This window comes from Ochotona curzoniae, unplaced genomic scaffold, assembly GCF_017591425.1.
Source record: "Ochotona curzoniae isolate NIBS_2020 unplaced genomic scaffold, NIBS_Ocur_1.0 scaffold_4953, whole genome shotgun sequence".
NCBI lineage: Eukaryota > Metazoa > Chordata > Mammalia > Lagomorpha > Ochotonidae > Ochotona > Ochotona curzoniae.
The window spans coordinates 3854147-3875155 of NW_024467127.1; the positions used below are offsets into that span (position 1 = coordinate 3854147).

General features: G+C 41.2%; 1 protein-coding gene across 1 annotated transcript in view; it reads right to left on the reverse strand.

Moving 5' to 3' along the window:
• Positions 1-235: 235 nt before the first annotated feature.
• LOC121150356 (contactin-associated protein-like 5) overlaps positions 236-21009 on the reverse strand; it is a 298680-nt gene continuing 277906 nt past the window's right edge. Inside the window, exons 22-24 of the mRNA XM_040971200.1 lie at positions 5278-5496; positions 2650-2721; positions 236-429 (exon numbers count right to left, since the gene is read on the reverse strand). Of these exons, the coding sequence (XP_040827134.1) occupies positions 236-429; positions 2650-2721; positions 5278-5496 (485 nt within the window). The remainder of the gene's footprint in view (positions 430-2649; positions 2722-5277; positions 5497-21009) is intronic.

Here is a 21009-nt window from a genome sequence, read left to right on the forward strand (position 1 = left end):
GAAAAGTCATGTTCACCATGATGGTGTCAGAGCAGAAGCGAGTAGCTGCAGCTGCCTGGTCTCTGAAGCTGGATCAAGGATATCAACACTGTGGTAGATGCAAGGAGGTTGCAAAAATCAAATGGTGAGCAATTCAGAGAAAGAGAATGGCCCGGCTGAACATCCAGATTCAAGAATGAGAGGGGGAAAAAAATAAGAACTACAAAAGGAGAGTATTAGGTGACCCTGAAGGTTTTCAGATGAAATACTCCTGTTTACACTCATTCGTTGTGTCCTGTAAGTCAATCTCATTTCTGAAGGTGCTGTCCAAATCTTCAGGGTATTCCTTCTTGATCTGGCTTGTGCGAAGGGACTGCTTGTGCTGGTACAGGAAGCGGATCATGATGGCGATGCTGCAGGAGATGATGAATATCACCAGTGCTATGACCCCTGCAGAGGGAGGGTGAAGGGAGAGAGGTGACATGAGGACAGTGGCCCTGCCTTCCTACCCAGTGCCTGCAGAAGGAGGAAATGGAGCAGAAGGGAAAAGAAAAGTAACCAAACAAATACAAACGGCAGTTCCTGCTGCAGGACCTTCAGCCTGCATCTCAGAAAAAGCCTTTTCTTTCACACTAAGTTGGGTGGCAGTTTAAATAATAAAAGTAAACATGTCCATACTTCATTGACTAGGAGATTTCACCAGTAAAAATTAACTTTTTTTTCACAATCTGTTTTGAACAGAGTGTTGAAATCATTTGTAACTGGCACATTTTTTGGTTACCTATCAATGAAATGTTTCGAGATATTTCACATCTTAATTTAAAAAAAATTTAAATGTCTTTCATCCACACACATGCTACTTGCATGCAAATATACACCATGTGTTCCTGAAAGATCATTACTAATCATGAACATTTGATTAGCACTTTAAGGCATTCATTCCTAACACTGGAACACCCTGATAGTCACGGGATAGTTCACAGGTATGGTGAGTCCTCAATGTGGCAAGTTTCAGCCCAGTCCCATCGTGTTCTCATCCTATCTCTTCTATGGAGGCTCTTGTGACATAAAAAGGCTGTGCAAAATGTGGAAGTGGGACAATGTGTCTCAACACAAATATAGATTTCTCACAAAACAGCCAAAGATGTTTACGGTAATCAACAGCTTAATTCCTAATAAATGCAGATGCCATTGCTTTGTTTTTCTTCCTAGGTGGTGTAAATATTGATTAAAAACTTGTCTACTTGGGAAAGCTGTCTTTTGTAAACCATGCATCATGGTGTGCATAAACACAGTAATTGAAGAATTAAATATTTTCATTAGAAGTTTTTTCACGATGTTTTTCAGAGCTGGGACTGTGGTTACGGTTTTGTGACATTTTAGAATGTAATTATAGTTCTATGTTTTAAATACCATACACTTAAAGAGTATGGATATATATTTATACATTTAAAATAAATTTATAAATCATCATATTACACATTCTCCAACTATTACAGGCAACTCGGAGTAAAACCACTCAAAATAACAAATGTATGAACAAGAAGAGTGGCTCTGAGTAATTCTCATGAGTGGATCTCAAGTTTAAGCAGAGATGAAACAGGCAACAGTTTTCCATTTGAAGATGCTTGGAATGTTCAGTTAGTGAACACATTTGGAAACTTTCCCCACGGACTGGAGTAACTTCCTGACTCTTAAAAGAGACCCACATAGTCAACCTTTGACAAAAAAGCAAGCAGGAAAACAAAGTCCTTTTCTCCACTTGCAAATGAGAAATAATGTGAAGGAGAGCTGCGGCAACGTTCTCATTCACACAATCATTTCTATCCAGAAAACCATCAGGTTGAACCCTCTTCCCTGAAGCTAAAAATGCAGCTTTTATAGTTGAGGAGTTTCTGCAAGAAAAGGTAATGGTTTGTGCTGCTTACAGTTAGACTGTCGGGGTGTACCTTTCTCTCCCACTGCCAAATTTCTGCTTCCTATTGTCTGTTGACCATTCACCTCCTCAGCCAGGCTGTGGATTCCAGGGGAGCTGTGCCTGAGTCTTATTGCTTACCTCCATGCTTATATTCTTTATACAGACCCATAGAGTCAAGTCTGAATAAAAAATGTGCAGGGTTGCAGGCAATGGGAGGATGGAAACACGTGGCAGAGGGTGGGAGACGTACACTTGGCAGAGCTGGGGAATACTACATCTGTATTAGTTTGTGCAGCTGGATTGAAAACTCCAATCCCATGGTCATATGCCTACTGGTTAAATCTAACCTATATCATTTGGTTGCAAAAACGGACAGGACTGTATCTTCACCCATCTGTCTGCTGCAACAGAGCTTCTTCACATATACAGTTTTATTGGTGTGCTTTGTTAATGCTTTGGGAAACATGACAACTGGATGCGGTGAACAGGCTGGAGGCTGATTCCTGCAAATGGATGCTCCAACTGTTGACTGGTGTTTAGCTGACTGATGAATCGTAGTAAGCAAAATGACATATGGAACATGAGAGGCTCTGAGAGCAGAAGCTTGTGACCCCAGCACATGGGACTGCTGAAGGAAGGCTCATAGTGCTGCATACCAGGTGGGGTTCCTGGTTCAGGAAGCCTTGAATAACTTTCCCAGAATGGAGGACTGTCTGTATGCTCTCTGCTTTTGATGACACTGAATGGTTTACCTCCAATGATTGCCGAATCACTTTGAACTGCATTGGTGAGTGGTTCCCGCTCATCCACCTTCCCAAAGGAATCTAAAAGGAGGAAGAGACATCAAACTTCACTCCTCAGTCAAGCACTGAGACAGAGGGGGTGATATACGTATGGATCATACCTGCTGCCCTCAAATAGTTGTATTGACATCTTGAAGGGAACCAAAATAAACACAGGTAACAGAAAAGCAATGTGCACAGCTATACTTCATAGTTCAAGAACATGATCACTTCCATGTAGCTTCTGAGATAAGCTGTTGAGTCAGGTAATGGCAGTGCCTTGTCTGTAAGCTCTTTCCTGTTACTGAATGGTTCCTATGCTTGAACTTACACCCATATGGAAAACGAAGAAGATCCTGTCTCTTGGGATCAAATCAGCTCAGCTTTGGCTGTCATGGCCAGATGAATCAGTGGATGGAATATCTTTCTATCTCTCCTCTGTATATCTGACTTTTCAACAAAAGTAAAAACTTAAAGAAGGAAAGACTTGGTCTCTGTAAGCATAGAAAGATGAGTGTGTAGCTAATTGGCAAGCATGTATGCACATGGAAAAACTATGGTGTGATAGTGACAAGCCTGTGTATTAATGTAAGTGTGTTAGTTGGTGGCATTTATGTAAAGGAGAGGTGGAAATGAGAATGCAGAAGAGGTAAAAAAAAATGTGAAGGGGATATGGTCAAAATAAATTGCAAAGAGAGAAAGCAGGAATCTAAAACCATTTGTCTATAAAATTTTCCATAAGTTACCATTCTGCAAACAGTAGTCCAGTATGCTACCATGTTACCTCTCTCTTGGAATGTCCCCTAGTACATTTGAAATATTCAACTATTTTTTTATATTCGATTATTTTTATTGCAAAGTCAGATGTACTTAGAGGAGGAGAGACACAGAGGAGGATCATCACTCCCCAAACAGCCACAGCAGCTGGAGTCAAGCTAATCCAAAGCTGGAAGCCAGCAGCCTTTTCCAGGTCTCCCACACGGGTGCAGGTTCCCAAGGCTTTGAGCTGTACTCGACTGCTTTCCCAAGCCACAAGCAGGAAGCTGGATGGGAAGTGGAGCTGCCGGGATTAGAACGTGCACTCATATGGAATACTGACACATCCAGGCGAGGACTTTAGCTGCTAGGCTACTGTGCCCCGCCCGAAATATACAACTCTTAACCACACTGTAGGACTCCAATCATGCCCTTTTTCTTGGTTCACCATTGTTAGCCTACGAACTGCTTTAAGATTACAAACCAAGGGCCGTTGACCTGGTCCAGATACATCCATTCTTGGAATATTTTTATGATGATACAATAATGTGCATGATCTCAGTTAATTCATTCTAACTATTATTTGTGATAGCTGAAAATAGCTGACTCACATCTAATGTGATTGAAGCGTCAATATCATAAAAGCAAATGTGTAAAAAAATAAATGCCATGCCTGTTAATCTTGAGGAAGGCTCACTGCAGAGTGACCATAAAGGAGGTGAGAGAGCCATTCCAGTAGTGCTTCTTCTCGTTCCTCCTGTGTCCAAGTTTTCTTTAACAATTGGAAGACCATATATCAGTTTTTAGTCCCCTCTTCCTAACAAAGTTAGTCTGTTTCAATAATTGCCTATGATACGTTCATCCATAAAAACAGTCTTTCAACATCTAGCTCCATTGTCCTTAACGTGTGTCAGGGGCAGTAATGGGAGGGCAGGACACTATCGATACTCTGGTGAGCTTTGTCAAAAAATCTCACACTCTCCTCAGCACCTCTGACTGCAAAACCCCATGTTACATGTAGGCATTTTTGGTAAAATTTGAAAACAATATCTGTTGCAAACCATGCACCCTCATCCACTGCTTCTCATAGAAACCACAACCAGGTCATTGAGTCACCATTTTCTCACTTTCCTTTTGCCTCCTGACCAATCCCATGTCTCCTTAGGTGGCTGAGAGTGGCACTTTCTTTGGGAACCATTAGCAAACTCTTCTGTAAAAGACAGTTTTTTCATGACTGTCACCTCATCATACTTGATTAAATAAATCCCAGATATATTTGACGACATAGTAACTGAAACATATCAAAGGTTTTAAAAAAGTATTTAAGCAAGAGTATATTTATGAATGACGATGCTACATTTTTTTTTCAGAAAGCAGCCATGATCTTAAACCAGGTATAATCAATGTGTTCCATAATGTTAATCAACCCCTCAAACTATAATTAGCTTTTATAAAAAAAAAAGATTTATTTTTATGGGAAACACAGATCTACAAAGAGAAGGAGAGACAGACATATTTTCCCTCTGCCGGTTTACTCTCTCTCCATGTCACTGCAATGTACATAACTGCACTGATCCAAAGCCGGGACCTCAGCAGCTTCTTTTAGGTCTCCCATGCAGGTGTAGAGTACCAAGGCTTCTGACCATCCTTTATTGCTTTCCCAGGCCACAAGCAGGGAGTTAGATGGGAAGTCAAGCAGCAGATACCTGAACTGCTGTTTGTATGGGATCCCAGTACTTGCAAGGAAGAAGATTAGCCAATAGAGTCATGGCACCAGGCCCTATAAGCATCTTACAGATAATGTTCATAAGGGATTCCCCTGGGGCATTCTCTGAAAAGTACCTGATAAAGAATGCTCAGTGATCATGGCATTGACATCAAATTCCAGCGAGGAGCCACAGCTGGCCTCTGCCAAGGTCCCTTGGATGGTCACAGGCGCAGTGGTACTGTGACGCAGGGCTGCCTTCAACGGTGCTATGTGGTTATAAAGGACTGAAGACAGGCATCCGAGGAAACCCAAGGTGTTTGCTTTAGCAACTTCAGGATCCAGGACAAAGCTTTCTGGAATATCAAAACAGAGATCTCTGAAAAAATCATGGAAAATATGATGTTTCAAAAATATCTGAAATGACAGAAAATACATGGTTACTCTGTAACTGATGAAAACTTGCCCCCTCCATTCATCTCCTGTCTCCAGGTCCATCCCACCATAAGAATGAACATATCAATCACATATCAGAAAGAAAGAAAGAAAGAGAGAGAATCAGGGGGAGGGGAGACGGGAGAGGGAGGGGAAGGAGAGGAGGGCAAAAGAAAGGAAAGGGGGAAGGAAGGAAGAAAAGAAAGGAATCTTCAAGGGACGTTTATGCTTTGACATAGAATCATTTCAAACTTGTAAATATTCATTCATTCATTTAATGAATACTAACAAAAGCTATAAATCCATTCTGTGCTCTAGGAGTTCGATTGAAGTTGTGTTATTACTCCCATCACCATTTATTTATGCATTCTGAAAATAACTGTAAGTCTACTGCAACACAAGTTACAACATGTCACAAGAGGAAAAACAGGGAGATTTAGACAGATGGGAAGTCAAAAGAGGCTTCATTGACCTGTATCAATTCGCTGATTAAGCCTCCTGTAAACACTGCCTTTCTACTCAAGCTCTATATCTACTAGGTGAGAATGGATTTTCCATGCCATCTTTAGACTTCCTAAAGAAAGTCTGAATATATTCATGAAAATTGGAATACAATCCTATATATTTTTACATGTGTTTATTTTTATTGGAAAGGTGGATTTACAGAGAGAAGGAGACATGGAGAGAAAGATCTTCTGTCCCCTGGTTCAACCCCCAAATGACTGCAATAGCCAGAGCTGAGTCATTCCATACTCAAGAACCAGGAGCCTCCTCTGGGTTTCTCACCTGGATGCAGCATCCCAAAGCTTTTGGCCATTTTCTACTGCATTTAGAGGCCACAAGTCGGAAGCTAGATAGTAGGGCAGCCAGGATATGAGCTGATACGTACATAGGGTCCTGGTGCTTGCAAGGCAATGATTTAGCCACTGAGCTATTGTGCCAGGTTCAAATGCAATCACTTATGACTTGCAGCAAGATCAGATGTGTCATTTTCTTTAAATTTGTAGGAACATTACTCAGCATCTCATTTCTTTCTCTTAGAAGCACAGTGGCAAATTATTATAAGAACATACCATATGATTCAGCAATAGAAGTCCTAGGAATATATCCAAAACACCTGTTTCATGAGAAACCAACATGCACTCCTATGTTCACAGCAGCACAATCAGTAACTGCAAAAACATGGAAGCAACCGAAATGCCCATCAACAGAAGACTGGATAAGAAAACTATGGTTCATTTACTCCATGGAATACTACTCAGCTATTAAAAAAAACAAAACGCAGTTCTTTGTTGCCAAATGGGCCCAACTAGAAACCATAATGCTAAGGGAAATGAGCCAATCTCAAAAGGTTAGATACCACATGTTTGCCTTAAGATGATATGATGTCAATTTGAAAAACAATATATGTAAAATGTAATATTATCTCAACCTCAAGCAGCCTATCTCACAATGCAATAAGATATTGTGAAGTAACAAATGAACTAACAATTAATGTAAGTCAGACTGCTTATGATCTACATCAAAGAACTGTAAAACCTAATATACTTTTAATACCCTATGGTATCCCATAGTGGGGAGGAGAGCAGAGAAATCTTCCATCTCCCTAGATTGTGTAAGGAAGACGCGAAATATAACCTACCAGGATCATAAATGGTAACTCATAGACAACAGACTCGAATCAGCAATAGACAATGTTAAACTACAAAGACATACAGGGGGAATCAAGAGCAGTCCTGACAACCTCTTAACAGGAGGTCGTATGCACAGAGCGGGGGAGGGGAGACCCCAGAGTGGAGCAGGCAGACAGGAGGAGGCTTGTATCCCAATCCTCAAGACTCACGGATTCTCACCAAGGACCCTCAGTATGAGCACCAAGGACTACATCCCAACCACCAAGGAGACCACAGGGAATTGGAGTGCCTTCAGAGGCCAAGAACTCTGAGGTCATCCACTCCCACTTGAATCCACCACATGGGATGAAACAAATCCAAATCCTTCCTCGCAGGATCCAAGGGCATTAGAACAACAGCCAGGAGCCTTGAGCAGTCCACAGAAACAGAACGGTAAACTTCCTTCAGGACTAGGGAGAGGAGCTTTCTCTGGTCCTCACTTGGTTCCAACTTTGGGCACTGCCCCCCCATGACCATCAGGATAGCTCCTGAAAACCCCCAAAACAAACAATCAAACAAAAAACAAAACTCTAGAATAGATAGAGAACAACAAGGAAACCTTGTAATCAGACAGCAAACGGTCAGCGTGGATACACTTATACCTTACTAGGTGGGACACAAAGATTGGTTACTCCTCACTAGGGTATTGAAGATTTCTCTGCACACCTCTCCTAAAAAAATGTTCTGTACCTCAATTGTTGACATATGTCCTGTTAGAGTTATAAGCCAGTTCAGACCACCCGAAAAAAAAAGCCAAGTTCAGCAAAATTATGCTTTAACGCTATATAATGCTAAATACTATAATGTAAATAGGTATGAGACAGCTGAAAAGTAATCTATAGCCATTTTGAGGTGTATAGAACCTGGATGTATATAAATTAAAATTGAAATGTCAATGACGGAGTCAGAGGACGTGGTAAAGAACTTGCATTTTTTTTTTCTCTTTTTTTAACATGTTGGCTACTCAATACTATGTCAATTAATTCCATAACGTAAATCATTGCTGATGTTGTGTCAGGGCTTTTAATTGATAGGGATGATACTCTGCTGGCTCTACCTTCAGACCAGAGAAGGTCTCCCCAAGAAAATGTTGAACTTATCTGGACAATTAGATGCTGGACTCTATGCCTGGTATATGCTAACAATGAAAGAATCTTAACTGATCTTGAACTGTGGTAATGCAACAAGGTGGAGGAATCCACCATGGGGGGAGGGTTCAGGGGAGTCCCAATGCCTATAAAACTATGTCACATAATGCAATGTAACTAATTAATTTTAAAATTTTTAAAATAAGAACATTCTAAAATGGATAAGAGGATGTCATTCACTATGTGCTGAAAAAAGATCACTCCATATATTAAACACATGCAATAAGAAGATAAGCACTCTCTAGTTATTCATGAAAATTTTCTTTTAGAAAGAAATAAAGTATTTTAATTCTCTAAGTGTTTCATACAATGTAATCAGTATTTTCCTGTTTTACATATTACTTCCTTTTTAAAAAAAATATTTACTTATAATTTTGTGAAGTCAGATATACATAGAGAAGAGACAGGGAGGAAGATCTTCCGTCTGATGGTTCACTCTCCAAGTCGCTGCAATGGCTGGAGCTGAGCCAATCTGAAGCCTGGAGCCAGGACCATCTTCTGAGTCTCCCACGTGGGTGCAGAATCCTAAGGCTCTGGGCCGTCCTCGACTGTTTTCCCAGGCCACAAAGCAGGGAGCTGGGATTGGAAGAGGGGCTGCCAGGATTAGAACTGGTGCCCATATGAGATCCTGGTGTGTTCAAGGCAAGGACTTTAGCCGCTAAGCCACAGTGTGAGGTCCAAGTAGTATTTCTTCATTATCTTATTTAATTGAGATAAATTCTCTGTCCACTGGTTCCTTTTTCAAATGCCTGCGAACTTCAGAGCTGGGCCACACTGAAGCTGGCAGCCAGAAACTCCGCCTCTGTGCCTCTGTGTGTTACAAAGAATTAGGCACTGAAACCATCACCTGGTTTCTCCCATGGCGTGTTTTAACAGGAAGCTGGAATGAGGAGTAGGACTGAGATCTGAAACAAGGAACACAAGTGCTTCCTTGAAGCAACAAATCACTGCTACTGCTTTTTAACTTCTCTCTATATTTAGAAACTATTAAAAAATTTGGGCACATTTCAAAGGTTGAGGAACTGCCCTAAGTTTTATTAAAACTTTGTTTTATTATTTTGATTTTTAATTCATTTTTAGTAGACTGTGTGGGTTATAGATAGAATTCTAAGAACACAGTCCTGTTCCCTCCGTCCCTGTCTCCGTTGTCCATCCCTCGCTCCTACCCTTCTTCCCCTTCTCTACATTTTGCATATTTTGGACAAAATGAGTGGGGAAAACGACTATTTCAAATATAAATAACAAATTTTGAAGTAACCACTGATTCATATAATACCCTTTATAATTAAAGGGCATATTTAAAGGGATAAAATGAAATCTGTGAAACTGTGTTCTCAGTAATAATGACACACACATTTTCTGCATTTTTCTTTCTTTGCCTCCCTCCCCCTATCACTTTCTTCCTTTCTTTCTCCTTACCACTCTTTTTATTTCTCCTCCATTTTCTCTTTGACTTAACTTCTATATATAAGGGAGAACATGGCTTTGTTTATTTCAGTTAGCTTGATGCCCTCCAACTGCATGTATTTTGCTACGAAGGTTTGAAATTCATTTCTTTCTTTCCTTTTCCGTTTATTTTTAATAGCGGAGTAGTATCTCATCTGGTAAGGATGCCACATATTCATTCATCTGATGATGGAAATCTTGATTGATTCTAAATTTGGCTATCGTGTACATTGCTTTTATGAATTATTGGTGTCATCTTTAGGATGTATGCTTGTAGAGTCATTGTTTTGATCCTGAAGACTGAGCGAGGTGACTGTTCCCTGCATGGCATTCACCAAGAATGGTCACATAAAATATGACAAATGCTGCTTTCAATATCTGAGAACACTGGAACCACATCTCCCTGCCCATACTCAGGGGAGGAGACAGAAACGAAGGAGGCTGAACAGCAGCCTCCAGTCCAGCCAGCGAATGTGGCAGAGCTGGAGTTTGAATCTAGACTTAGGTTGGTTTTCCTTGAACTTGTTAACACCTTTGGGTAGCAATTATGAACCAAGCATTGTGCTACTCAAGCTCAACGATCCCAAAAGCCTTGCAAGACAGGGACCAGTAGCCTCAGTACCACAGATGGAAGAATTAAGGCTTCATAGAGGTTGTTTGAAGTCTTTCTAGGTCCATGAAGAGATTCCAGACAAGTAGTTTAATTTAAAAAAAACACACACACACACAATGTCTTCTGTTGGACGCATGTATTTCTTGGATGAATCTTCCTCTTATGCTTCACGAAGGTTTTTCAGAATTTGGTCAAGGTTTTCTCTTTACACTTGTTAATCTTCATCAATACTGGTTTATCTTGAGAAGACAAACTTCCTATCTAATAATAATAATGAAAGAGGTTAGGCAACTGATAGCCTAACAATTTACTAAGGTTGAGTGATGGTTCAACACAACATATTTAACTAAAATAATGAGTCCATTAAAGTCTTCACAGAAGAAACATCTGTATGGGATCCAGCACAGAAACTGTGTTTGCACTTCGTTTCAAGTCAAAACACTAATTCAGCACATCAAATACTGAGTGGTAAGAACAGAGTACAATGCCCTGGTTAGGCTGTCTGCAGAAAGATTGACTGGTTCTGGGAGCTGCTATTCCAAAATCGTAGTGTAGCAGTCACAGGAATGGTAGCGAGTTCCTGGGCGTTAAGCCTCTTCATGAACACCCACTCCCTCCCACACCAATAAAGATAGAGCCCCCAGCTTTGGCACTAACACATCTTAACTGGAGCCCTTGCTTTGGACAGTCCATCTTTTGCTTCCTTATGTTGGTCCTTAAATATTAACCTGTGTCTGTTACATAGTAAGGTGGTTATCAGGTTAAAAGAGTCCAAAATTGTTTCACTGATCCCAATATGAACAAATACTAGTTTCTCAGTTTCTCCGCTGACTTCTCTGGAGTTAGAAACTCATGAGTGACTGTTTACTTTGCCAAGTCACAAATTCTTAGTAATTTGTGTCACTGTTGTTTCATAAAAGTCTCTCAGTTTGGGCTAAAATGATGGCACTCTTGTTTGTCCACTTGAGCTCAGAAAATACAAAATCTATTTATACACAGGAGTTTATAATCTGCACTCCACTGTATGTATCAGGGAGAAAACAACAAAACAAACTGGATGAAATAAAATCTGAGTATCTCTCTCTCTCACACACACACACATACACTCTCTCTGTCAGCGATCCAGTGTTAGTAAACCAGGATTTTTTTTTTCCTAGATATATGTCAGAAGTCCTGGTCCCAACTTCTATATGTTCTACACTGAAGGCAAGGGAACATTCTGGATATTGAAAAACCCAAAATTCTGCTGCAAATGATTCATTGGTTCTGACCAGTCACACAGTGTTTTACACTCTATGAAAGCGACGACCATGTCGTTTTTAACTGGGAACACTGTTCACTCAAACACTGAGATGAAAACCAAGTTTAAAAAAAATTTAATTAAGGAGACAGAGAATGGGATCGAATATTGGCTAGCCTGCTAACAAACTCTGGCCCAAATCCCCACTGATAAACTTCCTACTCTCCACCTTATTTCAATTAAACATTGCTGCAATTTTTCCTCCAGATACGGATTTCCATAGCCAATGAATAAGGCTGCCTGGTTCTGCATCCAATTATTTATTAACAGTACAAAAGACTCACATCTTTCAGTTTGTTTCCTGATTTCTTTTAAAGATTTATTTATTTTTATTGGAAAGGCAGATATACAGAGAGGAGAAGAGAGAGAGGACGATCTTCAGGCTTGTGATTCACTCACCAAGTAACAAGAATGACTGCAGCTGAGCCAATCCAAAGCCAGGAGCCAGGAGCCAGGAGCCAGGAACCTCTTCCCAGCCTCCCACCCTGGTGCAGAATCCCAAGGCTTTGGGCTGTTCTCGACTGCTTTCCCAGGTCACAAGCAAGGAGTTGGATGCCAGGATTAGAACTGGCGCCCATATGGGATCCCAGCACGTGCAAGGTGAGGACTTTAGCTGCTGGACTACCACACTAGACCTGTCTCCTGATTTTTAACACAGGCATCAGCACAGCACCCACACATGTAGCTATATTGGATATATTTAACTTTGAATTTTGGGACTGATTTCTCCAATGGAATTCATTGGAAATGATGAACTACCAGCTATAGGATCAGTTTCCAAGAGGGCTGACACATTCAATGAATAGGTAATATGGAGCGGCTCTGAGACGCGGTGAAGTGAGAGGTGCCAGCTGGCCTCAGCTCTGCAGGTGCTCCTGCTGAGAAATTTGTTAGGGAATCCACTTAGTTATTTGGACTGTGCCAGCCATTCACTGAATACCACATCCCAGGAAATGATGAACCTACTCAGCAAGCCACATGAAAATTGCTAATCTGTGAAATGAAGAGGCATTGTAACATGTCTGATTTTTAGGATTTCAAATTATGGGATAGTGTATATACACACACACATATATTATACATATTTAGTGGTTTATTTTAAAGGAAAAGTTACACAGCAGGGCGCTAGAGGGAGGGAGAGAGAAAATTGTCTATACTTAGGTTCATTGTGCAAATCATCATAGTGTCAGGGGCTGGACCAAGCCAAAACCAGGGGCTGAGAAGTCCCTTAGCCCTTCCATAAGGAAGGCCCATATAGAAGGGTCCAAGAACTTGAGCCATATTATGATACTTCCCAGGTTTATTGACAAATAATTGGTTACAAGGGGAACACCTGGAACTTGAACTGGCACCCTGATAAGATGCTGGCTTAACCACCACATCACAAGGTGATACACCATGTTATAATTTAAAACAGCAGTGGAGAGCCCCATATGATAGGTATGGCTAAATCTTCACCTTGCGTAAGCTGGGATCCCATATAGACAACAGTTCATGACCCAGCTGTTCTACTTCCCATCCTTGCTTGTGGTCTTGGAAGGCAGCAGGGGGTGACCCGAATCCTTGAGACCCTGCATCCATGTGGGTGACCTAGAAGAAGCTCCTAGCTCCTAACTCCTGGTTCCTGGCATTTGATCAACTTAGCTCCTACTGTTGTGGCCATTTGGGGATTGAGCCAGATAACAAAAGAACTTTCTCTATGTCTCTACTTCTCTTTGTAAATGTGTATTTCAAATACGAATAAGTACATATTAAAAATAAAACAACAATGGATACTCCAGATTCTATCTCGTATATTTACTGTGATTCTTAGATATGATAAAGAAGGAAATATATTGAATTTGTTGTCTGACACCTGACAAATACAGAGCAATATGTATGGTATATGCTGTTTTCTAATAGCTCATTGTTCTTTGTATGGAAAGAAACAGGACACCCAAGGCAAGTCCCAGTAATGCACCTTGTAGTCTAGAACTAAGAACCTCGTGACATCTCCAGCTACAAGTGACACTGGATCCAGTCATGTCAGTAACACTTATTGCATATTCTTTATAAGACTCTGTGGCATAGAGCACACCAAATGTGGCTTTGCATACCAAATCATCAAGGTAATGAATGAATAGGTGACTGATACAATTTAGATGCCATCAGAAGCACTCACAAGGTTTGCATTTGAGTGCAAGTGGTTTACTTAAGAAGTAGAGCACCAGTAGGGAGAGTTTAGAGGTGTTAAGCATGGGAAGAAAGTGTACATAATATATTATCAAGTCAACTAGCACCATGACAATGAGAGTTTCATATCACCAGCAAATCCCTGGGATCCCACAAAAGATAAATTTGTTTGACATCCCAACTGATAGAGAAGGATTTGGAATGTTTGCATACCATCTCACAATGAAATCAGTTAAGGGTTATTCGCAGCAGACAAAAGCTGGCACTTATCAGTTATCATACAGAACTGCAGAGCATGCTTCTGTGTGGGGAAACAACACTGAACAACATATCAGCAGTTGCAAGTTTCAAAGTAGTCAGTTTCAAAGTGTGATGATGGCAAATTCATAGAGTGGAGCACCACGAGGTTCTGGTGGAGTAATTCAGGTGGTAAAACTTCAACTGAATCAGGGTGACAATACAGAATCTAAAGTGCTTATTAAGCTTAATTCTGTGCTCATCATATCCATTACTCAAGTTCTAACACTAAAAGATAAAGTGGAGCAATTACATGGGTGCAATAAATGATAGCTGATTAAAATCAAATCACTTTCATAAATGTAATAATAAATGACTATCTTAAAATATTTATTCCTGACATCCTGGAAACAGAAGCAATAACAGTGAAGTTAACACTGTCTTGGCTTCCTCAGAGCATGCCCCACATCCGGGACCTGAGGGAGGGAAGTTGGGTGGGTCTTCTCCCTTAACATCCCACTTTAAACATGAAGGAAACAGGGCCCAGTGTAATGGCGCAAGTGGTTAAGGCCCTCGCCTTACATGCCCAGGATCCCGCATGGGCACTGATTCTAATCCGGCAGCCCCGCTTCCCATCCAGCTCCCTGCCTGTGGCCTAGGAAAGCAGTCAAGGACGGCCCAAAGCTTTGGGACCCTGCACCCTCGTATGGGAGACCCAGAAGAGGCTCCTGGCTTTGGATTGACTCAGCTCCAGCCGTTGTGGTCACCTGGGGAGTGAATCATCGGACGGAAGATCTTCCTCTCTGTCTCTCCTCTCTGTATATCTGTCTTTCCAATAAAAATAAAATAAATCTTAAAAAAAAACATGAAGAAAACAATATGGAAATAATAGTCTTACCCACTTTCCTATAGCCCTTGAACCTTTTTACCCTAATTAACTATGTAAAGATTGTCAAAAATATAATTTTAAAAAAACACTGTCTTGACTTAAATAACTGAAATTCTTTAATAAAAGGTTGAAAAGTGTAAATGCATAAGAATTACATGAAAGAGCAATAATAGAAATGCAAAGTACTAGCTACCATTTTTATTACAGTAATTCTTGACATTGGTAGTAACACAGAAAAGGCATAGCAACATTTAATTTAGTCAATAAATACCAACTATGTGATAAAGGAACATTTGAGTAAATGCCTAAAAACACCCTCCACACTGTAATAAAAAAAAAAATAACAATAACAGCTTAGAAAAGATCCATAGGAAGAAACAAGAAATTGCTGTATTTAAGAATTTTGTCCCCTTCCTGCTTGAAATGATTCAAGGACTGGGATTTAAACTAGAGATTAAAAAGCCAGTGAAGCCATTAAACAACGGCTCAGTTGGCTGATACTTCCCGTGCAAATCAGGATTCCCCATGGGCATACATTCCTGTTCTGGCCAGTTCACCGCTCTGCTTGTGGCTTGGGAAGAGAATAGAGAATGGCCCAAAGCCTTGGGATTCTGCATCCACATTGGAGACCTGGTAAAAATCCCTGGCTTCAGATGGGCTCAGTTAGAGCCATTGCAGCCATGTGGGGAGTGAGCCAGCAAGTGGAAGATCTTTGTTTCTTTGCTCCTCTCTCTGTAAATCTGTGTTTTCAGTAAAAATAGATATATCTTTAAAGGAAAAGTCAGCGAATACGTAAGCATCACATTTGGTTCTGCTCCTGACACAAGCTGCCTGTTAATGAAGACCCTGTGGGAAGGGAGGCGGTGCTGGTGGTGAGCTTTCAAGTGAGTATCTCCTCTTCACCCAGGTAGGAGATCTGGAATTAATTTCCAGCTCCGGGTTTCAGACAGACCCAAACCAGCCTTAGGACATTTGGAAAGTGAACCAAGCAGATGGGGACTATTTCCTCTGTCTCTCTGCTTCTTGAAAATACCAAATAAATAGAAAAAAAAAAAGAAGTTCTTTTTTTTTTTTAAATCTGTGACTTCTTATATTTCTTTTTTTCTATTTCAGAAATTTTATTAGTACTACACAGTCATGTTCTCAATACCATTTTCTAAGAAATTACATTATTTGGGGGGGGGGAGACCAAAATTTGAAATCATTATTAGTTATTTTAAAAGTTATGTTTCTTATATTTGTTTTACACAGTAATAATTTCCTTGATTCCCTTTTTTAAATATTTCATACACAGTTCCTTGGGTTCAGAGAGCCTCCCTTCCACCTTCACCATTTCCTTTCCCTCCAGTGTTTTCCCCTATAACAATAGTACAGTCCTTCAACAACTGTCACAGGTCCATCATTCTGCATTTTCATGTATCCTGACATTGTAGTTATAGAGAAAGTTAGAAATTCCACCATCCTACTGTCAAGATACACTTGGCAGTTACATTGGGAATGCATTTCTTATTCTGGAGTAGTGGTGCCTACTGCAATATACCTTCTTGCAATGATTTCAAATAAAATGACATAGTATGAGGAATAATCATGATGACCACAGAAAGCAGTAATGACGCATTTCAAATGAGAAGGCAGGGCACTGACAGACGCAAGCACGCTCATGTGTGTGCAGGGCACTGATAGACGCAAGCACACTCATGTGTGTGCAGGGCACTAACAGACGCAAGCACACTCATGTGTAGGCAGGGCACTGACAGACGCAAGCACACTCATGTGTGTGCAGGGCACTAACAGACGCAAGCAGGCTCATGTGTAGGCAGGGCACTGACAGACGCAAGCACACTCATGTTTGTGCAGGGCACTGACAGACGCAAGCACACTCATGTGTGTGCAGGGCACTGACAGACGCAAGCAGGCTCATGTGTGTGCAGGGCACTGACAGACGCAAGCACGCTCATGTGTAGGCAGGGCACTGACAGACGCAAGCAGGCTCATGTGTGTGCAGTGCACCATGAATGAACGAAGGCAGCCTTCCATGGGAAACCTGGCTTGTGTGGCTGGACTCTGCACAGGAACAAGTACAAAAGTCCACACCACGGGTGAAGAATCACACTAATCAGAGAGGCAGGGGACAGGACACAGTCTGGATTCTCACAAGCTGAAAACTAAAGCATATCAGCTCCACATTCCTATTTAAAGTGATCCTTAAATAGATGCCATTTTAGCTAGGAATATCATCAAGCTCAATTTACTTTACATTAGATATTGGAAGTGCTTTGCTTGTTGTTCAAAAATTAATCAATGTGACGCAGCAAAACTAGCTTTCACTTTCCCCATTTGTTATTTTGTTCCCACAACAACAACAAATGAAATAAGACCTTGGAGTAACTTTCTCATTAGAATATTTTAAATTTCATTGAACTTCCATCTATCACCTAATCACACAATGTTCCAAACCAGAATAAACTTCAAGGGTCCCTTGGCAGTCTATGACATTTCAGAGAGAACCGACTGGCTGCCACGGATCAGAAGCAGCTGCCCACTCTCACACAGCAGCCCTGTGAACTTGGAGGCCTTTCGACCCTGCCACTGGCTGCCATGCTGACTGCTCATAGGACCTCCCTGAGCTATAAGTTAAAGAATGACCTTGGAAATTATCCAGTGACCATTTGATTATGTGATATTTGAGGTTCAATAAGGTAAAGTGTGGCAATCGCTGTGAATGCTCAGGGCCATACAAAGAAATGACTATAGCTATAGACGCCATTGAACACGATTGGAATTGAAATCAGGAGGTTAGGAGCACAGAGAATTCAACTTAAAATGCAGTGTTTTCTGGAATCATTTCACACAGTTAACTTTCAAATGGTAAAGACTTTCAAAGACCACAGTCCACCAAATACATGTCCAAGAGAATTTAAAATAAACATATATACTCTTTGCAGTTCTTATCACTCTAGCTAAAATATGGAGAAAACTCAAATATTCACTAGTAAATACATGGAATGAAAGAAAGCCTGATATATATGCATCATACTGGACAGCAAAATATTATTCATCCATGATAAGACATGAAGTAGAGATACAAGCTACGAAGTTAGGAATCTCAAAAGCATCATAAGCAAGTGATTCAAGATGTTCTCCATTGTGTGTTTCCATTTTTGTGAAATATCCTGAACCAATAGAAGCACAAACACTGATAGCTAGCACCTGAGAAGGTGGAATGGAAGATAAGTTCTTAATGGGCAGATTGGTTTTTGTTTTGGACTTTTTTTTTGGTCTTTTTTGTTTGTTTGTTTTTCTTTTTTGCATGATTAAGCAGTTTTGAGATACCCAGAAATAACAATTTTTAAACTATCCAATATCACTAAGAGTGGTTAATTTTACATGACTGAATTTCACATCAATTAATTTAAAAAAAAACATGAAAAATTACTTAGTCTGTCATTGTGTTTTTCTGGGAAACCAGATCATTTGGTCACACCATTCTGAAACAGAAACAGATGGTCCTGGGTTTCCAGGATTACGAGGAATGCCTTCAGCAGGAATGAAGGGCTCAAGACAGATAACACAGGGGCAGGAGTTTGCAAAATCTATGAAGAAGCAAGGTGAAGGGAACACACCATGAATCAGAGTGCCTGTTTTGAGTCTTGGCTCTTCTGCTCCCAAGATACCTGTCCATGCTCACCCTCAGAGGCAGCAGGTGATGGCTCAAATATTTGGATCCTGCTGTCCATGTGGGTAAACCAGACAGAGTTCAAGTCTATCGCCTTCAGCATGACCCAGGACTGGTTGTCACAGGCATTTGGGGAGTGAATCAGCAGATGGAAGATTGAAGTCTGCTAGTCTGTCTGTTACTGTCTCTTTCATATGGAATAAAAATGAATATGTGACTATGTTAAGGAAATAGGAAAACCAGCTTCTCTATGGGGGTAAATAAAACACAGGGAGAAGCAGATGCATGTATGCATGTCCACGCACATGAACTCACACACAAATATGCACTAGCTTAGATACCCATATCCTTGCACACATATAAAAACATGAGTGTATTCACACTAATAAAGATGTGCATGAAGATTTCTACACACATTTATGTTCTTACAGTGTGTAGCATGAGACATGTCTACCTATACTGGTGTGTATATGCACACATAATCCCCTACATGAGCATGCACATAGAGATCAAAACTATGTACATAGTGTTGAGGAAGCGTAATTTGACTTTGATACCCTATGCTAACCTCTAGGAGTTTTCCTTATGACTCAGTGTACAAAAACTTAATCCACATCATTGGAGATTCTCTATCCTGACAGGCATGACCATCTTTCTGACTTCCCACACCATATGTAAGCATGTGAAGCCTGGCTGGCATGGGTGACAAGTAGGCTCTTCCTGACATCACATCCAGAGCTGCTGACGGGACTTCCATGCTTGCATTATACTCTGCAATGGACAGACACTGCTGCTTTTCTTAAATATTTATTTTTATTATTTTTTATTGGAAAGGCGGATGTACAGAGAGGAGAGACAGAGAGGAAGATCTTCCGTCCGATGATTCACTCCCCAAGTGAGCGCAACGGGTCAATACTATGCCGATCCGAAGCCAGGAGCCTCTTCCGGGTCTCCCACGCAGGTGCAGGTTCCCAAAGCTTTGGGCCGTCCTCGACTGCTTTCCCAGGCCACAGGCAGGGAGCTGGAAGGGAAGCAGGGCTGCCGGGATTAGAACCGGCGCCCATATGGGCTCCCGGGCGTGCAAGGCGAGGACCTTTAACCACTTGCGCCACCGCGCTGGGCCCGACACTGCTGCTTTTCATTAGCTAAAATTCAGTTGCCACCTTTCCTAAAGAAGGGTTTGGCATCCACTAAGGATCAGGAAGTTATAGCATCTGGTCACAGATGGCTTGGTTCTCCTCCACATTTCTCTAGTCTCTAGCCTTATAATGCCTTTGGAATACAACACTCTGCCCTAAAGATCGGTTGTTCTGTAAGTACTGTTGGCACAGGACTTTGGGTCTTCAGGTACTCCACTGGATTTTTATAGTTAGAAACAGCCTACCCTCTCGTCTCCTGTCTTGTCAGGACACCTACCTATTGGGCTCTGCACTCTGGCAGGGAACCATTAAGTTCTTGCCAGGTGCCAAGGAGTCCATTCTCAGCTTCTTCACTTCGAATGAAGTTTGGGTCATCCCAAAGGACAAATACAGGGTCCCTGTTAGCTGGTGTCTTCACGGCAGATATGAGTTTAATTGCTCACCTGACATTCAAAGCCCTGAATCTAGATCCAGTGAGCAGCTCACAACACCTAGATGGGGAGTGGTTGAGTGTGACCTACCATCTCAACTGGCCAAGGTTTTATAACTTATCTTCCTCCATCCCTGGAAATTGCTCACTTTAAATAGAGCAGAATGGTTCACTGAGTATGGACTCTGAATATGAACACAGGTGTTTTCCTTGATCACTGAAAACAGCCTGTATCATCAGAAGGGTTGAATTGTACAATGCATATGGCGCTCACAAAGAGTATATAGTCCTGTGCTTTCGACGTGGGAGTGATACAAACGTGAATAACGAAGAAGTCACTGATTCTCCAGGGAAGCATCTATATATTCAGAGAAGAAGCATAGGCAGGGAGCTATGCAGAAATGCAAGGTGGGGTGAGAAAGGGCACATGAATCTGTGAAAATCACCACTGAGGGCTACAAACTGAAACCCTTGCTTTGCAACTGTGTCTGCTTCTTCCTGACCTAGTTGAGCAGGCCTGGAGACCTGAGTGTATGTAAAGAACCAGATTACAGGTGCGTAACTATCCATTGCAGTATATGCCCTTCATCATTAAACATGGGCAATGGCCAGACCAAGAACGTGCAATTTGCCTATAAAGCAAAAACTTCCTATGTTGCCTTATCCTCACAAATAGATGTTTTAAGGCTTTAAAGGAAGGATTCACAGGCT